At 46.7% G+C, this 11,235-nt stretch overlaps 5 protein-coding genes across 5 annotated transcripts; 1 reads left to right on the forward strand and 4 right to left on the reverse strand.

Annotated features, from left to right (window-relative positions):
• Positions 1 to 436: 436 nt before the first annotated feature.
• On the reverse strand, positions 437 to 757 carry N7468_002886 (uncharacterized protein; the record flags this gene model as incomplete). Its single annotated transcript, XM_058472183.1, has 1 exon — positions 437 to 757. One exon carries the CDS (start codon positions 755 to 757, stop codon positions 437 to 439), a length of 321 nt encoding a protein of 106 aa, XP_058335324.1.
• Positions 758 to 1,713: 956 nt separating this feature from the next.
• On the reverse strand, positions 1,714 to 2,307 carry N7468_002887 (uncharacterized protein; the record flags this gene model as incomplete). Its single annotated transcript, XM_058472184.1, has 1 exon — positions 1,714 to 2,307. The coding sequence occupies one exon, from the start codon at positions 2,305 to 2,307 to the stop codon at positions 1,714 to 1,716; it is 594 nt and encodes a 197-aa protein (XP_058335325.1).
• Positions 2,308 to 4,067: 1,760 nt separating this feature from the next.
• On the reverse strand, positions 4,068 to 5,166 carry N7468_002888 (quinone oxidoreductase; the record flags this gene model as incomplete). Its single annotated transcript, XM_058472185.1, has 2 exons — positions 4,068 to 4,978; positions 5,049 to 5,166. Coding segments are annotated over 2 exons (1,029 nt in total), but the record flags the coding sequence as incomplete, so codon positions are not given.
• A 2,132-nt stretch (positions 5,167 to 7,298) lies between these two features.
• On the forward strand, positions 7,299 to 8,078 carry N7468_002889 (alpha/beta hydrolase; the record flags this gene model as incomplete). The annotated part of the gene is made up of 1 exon (XM_058472186.1): positions 7,299 to 8,078. One exon carries the CDS (start codon positions 7,299 to 7,301, stop codon positions 8,076 to 8,078), a length of 780 nt encoding a protein of 259 aa, XP_058335327.1.
• Positions 8,079 to 8,582: 504 nt separating this feature from the next.
• Positions 8,583 to 9,359, reverse strand: N7468_002890 (fungal specific transcription factor domain-containing protein; the record flags this gene model as incomplete). Its single annotated transcript, XM_058472187.1, has 1 exon — positions 8,583 to 9,359. One exon carries the CDS (start codon positions 9,357 to 9,359, stop codon positions 8,583 to 8,585), a length of 777 nt encoding a protein of 258 aa, XP_058335328.1.
• Positions 9,360 to 11,235: the final 1,876 nt, after the last annotated feature.

An 11,235-nucleotide genomic window follows, 5' to 3' on the forward strand; every position in this document is an offset into this window, starting at 1 on the left:
GAAGTATAAGTCTACTCTGACTTAATGTTGGCTCGAATGGGGGTTTACCAGCTTCATAGTAACTTTATGGTCAACCGGACTTCATGGTGGGCTGGGCGTAAGATGAGGATTCAATCGAGCTAAGCCTCGCTATGTGTTTAAGACAAATCTTGAGAAGCGATGAATACTCTTCTGTTGTGTTCGGCCCCTTCTTGGTTACTGGAAAGAATATTCTGTCATGAGTCAACGTGCCTATGACTTGAGTGGGGTAATCAAACGTTCTTCCGTACGATTGAGCTTCCATTTAGAAGTGATGGCCTTTAGGACATCTTGTAGTATAGTAGAGATAGATGACACGACGTTATGCAATTGCCCAATTCTTCGTCGTGACAAGGGAAGGATGGAATAGAGACCAACCGAGAATTGCATGAAATCGACCCAGGTGTCTGTCTTCACTTCACTTAGAGAATTGCAAAGTAACCTCAACCCACAGACTGTACGCTGCTGCATCGCAGGCACTACCTAGCCAGAGCATCCGTCTCAAGATTCTCTTAAATTGCTCCCACTCACGCACAGAACATGATTCGACGATGTCGCCGAGCCGAGCGACGAACCAAGGTCTCTTTTCCGTATCAACCGCCACTATGCCACCAACAGTAAGGATCCAGATAAGAATACCCTGTGCATCTAGTGGCAGGAAAGGCTTTGACAGTATTGTCAGGATCTGGATTTTCAGGAGCTCTGTCAACTTCGGTAGCGGGGCGGCTGCGTATGGCATAGGAAAAACCACACTAATAGAAAATATGAGCCCAGAAATTCGACACGCCTCATAAAAGGCCCTCTTTTCAGACATGGGTTGATCGATCTGCTCTGCACAAGGCAAGGATAACAGAGAATGCTGTAGAATGTTCCGTCGGTCCGCTATTTCACAGGTTTGGGTTTCAAACCTGGGCGGGCTTTCGTGCTCTTGCAACCTCTCAAGTGTTGATAAATAGACCCGCATGGCTTGGAAGGCTTCTGCTAATGTCTGCGTAAAGCCAATTTTGCAATACTGTCCCATGTCAAGCGCAATTTCTAGGGATCCGAAACCAAATATTTCTTGCAAAGTAGGCTTTTTGCTGTCTTGAAGAGGATGGAACGGAAACAGCGGGCGGGTCAGTGTCATAGTAGCAGCCACAATATCCGAACTAGCAAGTCAGGAGGTTAGTTTCCAGAATGCAAGCTGTTGATGACGACTAGACAGAGATTGTGAAAGCGTACAATGAAAGTACCGCGGCAAGAGCCGGCATCTCGATACTCTGGAGCCCCCCTTTTAGGTGGATAAGCCGAACGAGTGCCCTATAGTGTAATTGGTTGAACGAGGTCGCTCCATAACTATCTAGGCACTGAAGGTGACGCAGTGGAGGCCTGAATGGAGACTTTTCCTTCAAAGACAAGTTGGCTTTGTCGGAAGAACTGTTCGCCATGCAGAGAACACTGAGAATCAAAGAATCTTTGATATATTGATGTGAGCTTCGTAGAGCCTTGTTGATTGCCCTTGCTGACTCCATCTCCAATACAAGAAGCCTCCTGTGCTCTTGCAATGTCAATTGCGCGCCGTGAGGTTGCGCCATAATTTTCCGGCTTTCCTTATGGCTTAAGGCAGCAAAGGATAAAGCAATATTCAAGGTCTCATCCACCATGTACTCGTGAGACCATGCACGCCTTACAGTATATGGATTTGCATTAGCGTAGCTAGGGATCAAGGAAGGCCATAAAATAGACTGGTCTTAACATCAACTTAGAGAACGTCATGTCTGAAGGAGCAAGGGAATACACACTGTAAGTAAAGCACTTCTCAAATGAGCCTGCTGACGGGCATCTGGGCGGATAGCTGTGAAAAGGGTCCCGAGACCCCGACCCGAAGCGCTCAATGCCGGCAATGGCAAATGGAGAATCCCCAATTCGGTTTGTCAGGTGTTTGGGGGTACGTGATTGTAATTGACTGAGACTGCGATCTTGGGAATACACTTCGGCTGATGCATGCTGATCATCATCCGTGAAGGCAATACGTGGACTCGGCAGGTGTGGCACGAAGGACGATGACTCAGCTTCAGACGCTGAAGCCGTGGCAGTGTTTGTATTCGAGATGGTGGAGTCAGACCGTCCATGTAGATGCTTATTCTGGACATTCACGTTGCCGTTATCTCGATCATATCGTTTCTGTGCAGCATGTGACCGCACCTGAAGACGAGCTCTGGCCTTCTCGTCTTCGGATGGTTTGGACGATGGTAGGTACGTAATAAAGAGGTAATCTTTGGCCCTTTGAACCTGACAACATTGGGTCATGGTGGCCGTCGTCGATTTATGATTAGACGATAGGTTGTTATAGCAGCAGTCAACGAATCTCGCTCTGGAGGCGTAGTCACAAAATATCCCAGTTACAAGATCCGGATGACGTCCTGACTTGATCCTGCATACACAAGGGTTCTAGAAGACATATATTGACAATACTAGGAAGATGGGGGGGGAAGGGGTTGCCTCCACGTCAGTGATTGATTGCAAGTCTTCTGAGTCAAGGGAGAGCGCACCGAAAGGCCTTTGCAGGAGCGAATATAGGGGCATACACTTGAGCGGGCCCCAAAATCCTGAGCGGGCCAAAAAATTCCTGACTAATTTTGGGGCCCGCTCAACTCTAGCACCTGACCGGAGCCCCAAAAGTCAGCCTTATAACTAGTGCATCCGGCAGGAAAACAATGTTATCGTTAGTTGTCCTTATTTATCTTTGTTTATTCCCACCATGGCGGAGCCAATGTTCCTACTACCACTTTAAGCGCTCACAACCATCTAGGCCTTAAGGCTGTTGCTGAAACAGCAACTAATGCAGCCCCTGTCACCGCTTACTCGATTCTGCCACAAGTTACCGCTTTGGGGTCGCAAAGAGTCGTCTGAAATAGAGACGGGCGAAGTTGATATGGAGATTCGCGGGGGAGTAGTTAGGCTGTCGTCGTAGTTCTCCTTCCTCTCCTTCCTTTTCCCCTCTAGTTCTAGTATTTCGAATACGAGCGCCGTTGCCAGTATCCACTCCAACGTAGGCCACCATTGACAGCTGCTAGCCTTGAAATTGATCAATTTTTATACAAAGTATCAGAATTGAATGAAAATAAGTCAAAGAGGGTTAAGATTAGGTGACAAGGATTTTTTGATGTTATTGTATGGAGTTGTATGGAGTTCGGGGGGTTCCCGAGGTTAACTTTGGATCTCTTATATGATACAATACACAAATAACGTATAAATCATGTGATGAGGGCGATCATGCCTAAAAGGAAAACATGCAATTGGGGGAGCGGGGGTCAGAGCTGCGCAATTCTGTCGCTCCTTTCCTTTAATGAATTTGTATTACTTGGTCGGGCGGTAAGAGTACGGGAGGCTGAGGTAGAACATCAAGATCTCAAATTTTCATACCACCTTCCTACCTACTCTATTTGGAACATCAACTGTCTGGCCTGCCGACAGCACTCCCGCATATGAGCATATACTTAGAACGAGCTATGTCGGGCCAATGAAGCCACCGCCATCGTCATTCCCTGCGAGATCAAAGCCGTACAAATGAGCAACCGGTACTTTGTAGAGGCACTCTGTGGATGCATAACGACTGGATTCAGCGAAGGGCCTCAAAACCTTTAGTTGAGTTGCTTATTCAGACTCATGTTCAATACTATCGAAATTGAGCTCGACAGAAAGAAGATTCTTCAAATGATAATCGGAGATGAAATGCGGAACGATTACGTATACCCTTATTATGATCCATAAGTATGGTCAGATATCATTCACCGGCCCCGAACGAATTTGGTTCATTAACCTACGAAAGAAGGCGGATGAAAGCCCTCGTCGGTGAAACTGAGAAAGACCCTAAGAAAAAGAAGATCGTCGAGCTCTCGAGGTAATTCATTGCAAACGAGGAAAGAAGACGATCAATTTCTGCAGTGATAAATCCAATCTAAGCTACACCGTCAACGATACGATAGACATACTTAACTGCCTTCGCTTCACCACGCTGCAGCTTTTGGAGGCCAAGTTCGATACCTGCAAGGCCCCCCCGGAATTACCTCAAACGGATGTCCCTCAAACTCGTGTTTTGAAAGCAGCCGCGAGATGTAATTGATGAGAACATAAGAGAACTCCACGTCAGCCTCGACAGACGATTTATCGGATGGTTGCTTAGGCATCGAACTGAGAAACTTGCCGGAGTGGGCCGACCCAACAAAGCTGTAGCTGATTTCGACATTCGCAGGAATATCCGGCTCGTCGTATTTCTCGCTCCCTTGGACAACCGAGACGACACCACCTGACAGCATCTGCGCAACTTGTACCCATGACTTCGATTCACTGATAGCGTCGAGAGCATGAAATGCCTGGAGTCCGTTCAATGCCTTTTTCACGTCTGACTTCAACACATCCGCGCCATTGCGATAGTCCACAAGTGCATCGCCTCGGCTATAATCCAAAAATTGCTTTATATAGTCCGATGATCCACCTGCAATAGCAATAATGGGATGAATATTGGCATGGCGCGCGAGCTTGATCGCAAAACTCCCCAAAGCTGAGGAGGCACCGTACACAATCAAAGGCAGAGGGGCTGCATTGGTGCTGCGCTTCATCCATGGTGCTGGTAGACTTTGGCGACGGAAAAGAGGAAGCGCAGCTGCAAGGGTTGTTAACGGGATCGTTGACGCTGCTGTTGAGAAGTAAGCTAATATACAAGGGCGGAAGATATCGGACCAGGGGAGCGAACACTCAAAGCTGATCCATTGAGGCAGGAGCAAAACTGTTGTGGCTGGGGCGAGAGCATACTCAGCATACGTTCCCCCTGGTGTCATCATGGCGTGGAATATGGCAACACGATCACCTCGCCTGAATTGCCCAGATGATTCAACGGAGCTTCCCAAGTCTTCAATAATACCAGCAGCGTCATCACCACTGTTTATTGCGGTCCCTGTGGAAAGGACATGCTTGTAGTCTGATGTAGGTTCTTATTTAGAGGATGTCTTCATTGCAATGGTATCGAAATTGTTGATCGAGGGCCTCACCTTTAGGGTTGCTGGCTGCAACCACAACGCGAATCAATACTTGATCCTTTGCAGGCTTCGGTACTGATACGTCATGAGTCTGTGTGGTGACTAGGGGGCCTCGTTGGTAAAACAATAACTTCTTTCATCATGAGACTGCGAAAAATAGGAGAGCGATGTCAACTCTTGGAAAAGTGGAAATCTATAAGTTGATGGGTAGAAACACTTTTCAGTCTCAAAATTGACGATGGACCTTTAAGTACTCCAGATAGATTCGAAAGTAAAGCCCTTCTTCATCGGCCTCCGAAGGCACCGGATGGCTTGTCATTAGCGCTTACAAGGCATGGCATTAGTCAGAAGGAAAGATGGGGACACTGTAAGAAACGTGCCAAGTCTCTCGGAAACTACTATGCAAGTGAGTGCATGGCTCGCGATAACTTATTCCGGTTGGTGTCAAACCAAATGGAAATCATTCCTCAAACCAATGGAGCTCCAAAACGGCCCGAACTGCGATCCGTAATAGAAAATGCACCAGTCCCTTCAAGGTTAGTTTGTTTTTTGTAACTCTCTTATTGGCTCAAGTTGCCGCGGATTACAAAATTTAGGGTTTCGCTAGGGAAGGTGTGGGGCTTTTACCAAATGCAGATGTAATAGGACTGCCAGAATGATTATGGACTAGCGTAAAGAACTAAAGCACTAACCAGCAAGGCTAGATGATCAAGTTCAGCCTAACCATGGCTATTTACCATTTACATGCGGCGTGTCCTGTAACATCAGATGCGCGAATTAAGTATTGTCTTTTTTATTATTTCGAATTATAAAAGACGACACAGTTTTAGAGCACAAACCCGTAATGGTCGGGTTGATAGTGAGATACGTTATATTAATGAATTTACTGTCCCATCATTTCCTCCTTTTGGTCGCTTGATTTGCTGGGTCTTCCTTGTATCGTTGTAAGGAACTAGCAGAACTTAAACATGATTTTCTAAATAATTTCTTTGAGTCGGTTGGATATTCTAGATATTGGGCAGATGGAATGTCCAATAGCAGTAATGGGAAAGGGGAATAAATGCTAAGTCAGATTCTTTTCTAGATTCGACTTTTAAAGTATTACTATTTGACGCGGTTCCGCAGGTGGCAAACAGAGAGCGGGGCTTTATCCACTTTAGGCAATGCCACTATTACCGCACAGAAAGCTAGGAGATCCATTCGCCCACAGGCAAAAAAAAAGCAATAAAAAAAACTGGAGTATTGTTGGTTCCCACAATCACATAATCTGCCGACAAATCGGGTGGAAAGACCTGACAGAACCGCGAATGAAATAATCAATCAATCATCAATCATGATCCCATAATCTTACCCTGGGTTGGGCTGTTAGGCAGGTCCCAGACAAATTAATCTTATTGGCAGAACCTGGACTGAGAAGACCTTCCTTTCTTGAAATCGAAGACCGTACAGTATCCAATTTTGGAAAAGAGGATGCTTATGAGAGTTCTGATAGCCCGTATCACTTTGAATGAGGGCGTAGCTGCAGGGTTCAGAGATTTACAATGAGACTGAGAAAACCCCATAAACGATATTGAAACATATTAAAGTCATACGAATTGCAATTGGTCACTACTCTTCGGGCAACGCGCTTCAGCGCCCGTTAAGCATCTCGCTCGTTCATTTTGGCCGCCTAAGTAGCTAATGGCTCTCGAGGCATTTCCGCACCCAACCAGTTCGCTGGAACGCTCACACTAACGTACTTTGTCTAGATGACCGGTTCTGTAATGGTCATCCAGCCCCGTGGCCTATCAACCAATCAACTGCCTGTATCAAAGCGGGTGTATGTCCACCCATTGGGGCGCATTTGATTCAGCCCGACGATATCTTCATTATGGAAGCCGCTCCTAAAATCGTTGTCGATTGTTGACCAGTAATCATGGATGAAGTTTCAGCCCTCTCTTTCACGGTCTGGTTCTTGGCTTAGAAAATGGCGAGAAGTTGGCTGAAATCGGGGCTCATAATTTCCTTGCTAGCCCTCTTCACCAGAGACTTTGCGTAAAGCCGATGATACGGTAATAAGTGAAATATCTCACTTGCGACTATGCGGTATTTTTGTTATTGGGCGTGCAGTTGCTTCAGCGTTAGCGGGCCATAACTCTCTGGATTTGATTAGCGTGTCAACGGCATTTGATCACACCGTCCAGTCATTGTAACTAGACAGCCCAAGACTATATAAGACTCTTGTAGGGCTCCTTGGTAGACTGTCCAAGTTTGTAATGAGCCATGTTACCGTCCATATTCATAGTACCTGGCTTTTATGAAGGGCCCAGGGTTTTTGATCCTCTCGTCGCTGTCTTACGCACGGCTGGGTTTGAGAGTATACATACGGCCACAATCAAAAGCACCGGTACTATACCACCGGGGAACCCTACTATGGATGATGATATCGCCGCTCTTGCAATTGAGCTGGCTTCTCTCGTTGAAGAAGCAGGCGACCGCGGAGTCGTGGCAATTTTTCACTCTGCAGGGGGTTTCCTTGGCAGTGCAGCCATGAAAGGGCTTAGCGTTGAAGCGCGCAAATTGTCGGGTAAAGCCGGTGGTGTGAGAGCTATCGTCTTTCTTGCAGCCGGTGTACTGCTTGAGGGGGCCGAACAAGAATCATGGCCTTTCATGGAAGTAAATGTATGTTCGTCCCAGTTTGCTGCAATGGATGATGTGGGAGTAACCAAGCTGACTTGCCAGGTCTCGAATGGAACACAGACATGCCGTAACCCTATGGATTTGCTTTTCCATGATTTTCCGTCAATGGAAACCCACAAATGGCTGGAATTGATCCAGCATCAGCCAGTCAACTGGGGCACCACTTTGAATTATTGCGGATGGAGAGAAGTACCAAGCACGTACATCATTTGCGAGGCGGACCGCCTCTTACCGATGGAACTACAGGAGCAAATGGCTTCACTAGCAAGCAGTAGGAAAGTACGGCTTCCTAATGCTGGTCACATGGCTCAGCTGAGCCATGTACATGAAGTCGCAGTGGCTGTACGAGAGGCATGTCAATAGGACGTCGCATCCGGCATTGATTATATCCAAATCAACATACCGAGAAACCATTCTCTAACGGCATCGTTCCGTAGTCGAAGTTACCTTTGTATCATCATGCTGAATGATTCCTATTTTGTACTAACTGGGCTCTTGACGAGTCAATAGAGATTGGGATTGCTTGTTAATTGGCGCCATACCTTGTTCAATCATCAACTAGCCGGTTTTTCCCTCGAGTTGTTGTTAGTAAACGCGCCCTTTGGAAGCCATCCACGGTGGAGGATATTGCTGCTCCGATATTCGATATTGGGCTTGAGAGCGGCATTATTTCATTTTTGATGTGGATATTTGTGATACGAAGAGAGTTATTTAACATAATAATCATCAAGCCCGGATATCTGATCCTCACTGGTATCGAAATTCGAACTTTGCCCTAAAACCACCCGAGAAATTTCCGTAGGAACTACAGGAGGCTCATAAAAGAGCTTCATATCTGATAATAACCAACAAGGGTGGATTCAGGGGCTAAGATTTGTTGTACTGAACTGGCAAATTGCTATTGGGATACCACTCGCCGATGATCCAGGCTTCCCGGTCAGAAAAGGACGCATTGGACATGGAAACCTTTTCTGACATATTAATTGCCAATTGCAATCCCATTGCTTGACCAATTTCGCGCAACTTTCTAGATACCCAGGTCTTAGTGGCCATCGGGGTGGTACTCAACATACCAGACAGAAATAAGGGCCAAATCAGTTGAAAACATGCCGGCGTACCTGAGCAGACTCCTTTGACCCCGTCCTCGTCCAAGCCTCCAAGGTAGTATTGAGCACTGCGGCATACTCCCGCAGTCATGTCGCGGAGCACATAGACAGCATTTTTGCGAGCACTTTCCTCAGCTTCCGACAAACAGCATGGGGTTGCAGATAAAATGTGTTGATGGATCATGATTCGCACTGACCGGTAATTATTCCACATCGACGCAACCCAGATATCGGGATAGACATCATTGTTGCATGAAGTAGGATCAGAAGAGGGGTGATGCAACTGATACATCCAAGAAACAGGCAATGAGGATACCCACTGCTCTAATTCTCTGTCAATTGGCAGGAGTAGAGCTGCAATTTCGCAGGAGGCATAAATTTGTTCCTTCTTTATTCGGTGACGGACACTGGCAAGTCTTGCGTTCACTTCCGCGAAATAATTCGCTGATAGTGCATCTATGGAATGAGACGATGGAAGCCATAGAGACCATTTCTCAAGATTACAGGGCATTGGTTCCTGCAGCTGATGAACAGTCATTACCTGTTTGATTAGTCAGTGCGCGCTAGCGGGTATATTGTTACTCTCACAATCAGCCGACGGAGCTCCAAGAATAGGCTAACAGACATCGCATTGTGGAACTGATCTGGGCCTCTAAGATCAATGAAATGAGCGGCGGCGATTATGTGCCTGCTGAACGACGTCATTGCTTGCGTGTCTGCAACAGCAATGGCCTCCAAACTCCACTTAATATTTGTAGCGTTTCGATATTGAACGTGAATACTGGAAAAACTCACCTCGAATGTTCCTAAGAATAAAATGGATGCAAGAGTATGCTCCAGAACTGCCAGATGCGAATCATTCAAGCAATCTCTTAATAGCTTCAGCGCTTTCCCATACTGCTGGTATGCCATAATCCGCCAGGATTTCGAGTTTCCGGCGTTTGCTAAGGCTGCTAAGCCAGAAGCAATCATTACAGCACGCAGGAGACCGGTATTATCGGCTGAAAGGAGTCTTGGCAGACATTCAACAAATCCCAGCTGTGGAACCCTTCTGTCAGACTCTAACACATAATGATAGACAAAAAACGAGATGGCACGGTCCTCAAGTGGCGGAGAGAGTTGGCTCGGACACTTTGGCCTGGCCAGCACAATTTCCCGCGAGGATCCACGTCTCTTGATAGCGTCAACAGCCTGCTTCTTCGGGTGCGAGGACAGTTGGTAGCGAAATATCAAGTCGACATCCGCCGGATACCCTGGGCACTCCTAACGAGATTTGGCACATTGGATGCAGGTTGGTTTGGTCTCATCACACTTTGAAAATGTAAGCGTTCAGAAGCAGGTATAGAAATGGAGAGGGAACGAGGGTAATGACACTTGCCTTCACCTTCCTCTTCGCACAAGTTGAGCATCCTTTACGAGGTCGACCTATATTGACCATCTTTTGTGAGCTTAGCACAGATTGAAGCCTTGTCTTCGCTAATCATATGACTGCTCTTCTCATTAGATTGATATTTGTTTCTTTCTGAGGAAATGAGGGATAAGCGACCCACTCTGATCACCAACTTTAGGCAGACACCTCCGGGTTCCAGTTGAGCAGGACCCAAAAAAAGTCCAACCGGGCCTCCCCCAAAATTCCTGACTAATATTGGGTCTCACTCAACTGCCGTGGATCACGTTATCCTTCTGCGTCGGGTAACTAGGAAACTCAACCTTACTGATGCCTAGTTACCCACCACGGCATTATCGATCCCATAACGTCTACCCTGAATGTATCATCAGCTTAATTAGGAAAATGATGCGGAAATGTCTCAAACCCAAGTAGTCTGGTGATAAATCCTATGCTTTTTCTCAATTTATGTAAGATTCCTAGACTGGAAACAAGCAAGATGTTACGCACTACCTAGCGAGTCTCGGTGAGTGGGTCCTCAAAGGGTGATACTTCTCTTGGTCACTCTGCACGCCAAGGGTGTCTCGTCACTCTATTGCAATGCCTACCGATCACACACGGCAACAGGCCTTAGATGCTCAAGTCCTTAGAGGTCTTGCTTAGTAAACGTGGAGCTGCTGAGGGCGCCGACGAGGTCAGGTTCTTATGGATCTCCCCTTCGTCGTTAGGTTTGGATTCGAGACAAGTATGAACAATGAACCGTTGTCGTATTCCAATCTTGTGGTTCCTAAGTAACAATGATGTAGAATCAAGAAGAGATTGATCGCGAAGAACTAAATACATGGTGCCAAGTGAGTGTCCTTATATATCCAGTCCTTCCTGTCACTGATGTGCAGTGCACATCGCTGATGAGCCACTGTTGCCTTGCTGCCTTAGACAGCTGTTCCTGGCTCCTTCATGCCAATTGGTCGGCTGCCATACCTGGGCTTAGGGGTTTTAGGGGGTTTTAGGGGTTTTAGGGGTTAGG

Source organism: Penicillium chermesinum (assembly GCF_028974085.1).
Source record: "Penicillium chermesinum strain IBT 19713 chromosome Unknown utg000002l:1.0-5270490.0:1.0-5274688.0, whole genome shotgun sequence".
NCBI classification, from domain to species: Eukaryota; Fungi; Ascomycota; class Eurotiomycetes; order Eurotiales; family Aspergillaceae; genus Penicillium; species Penicillium chermesinum.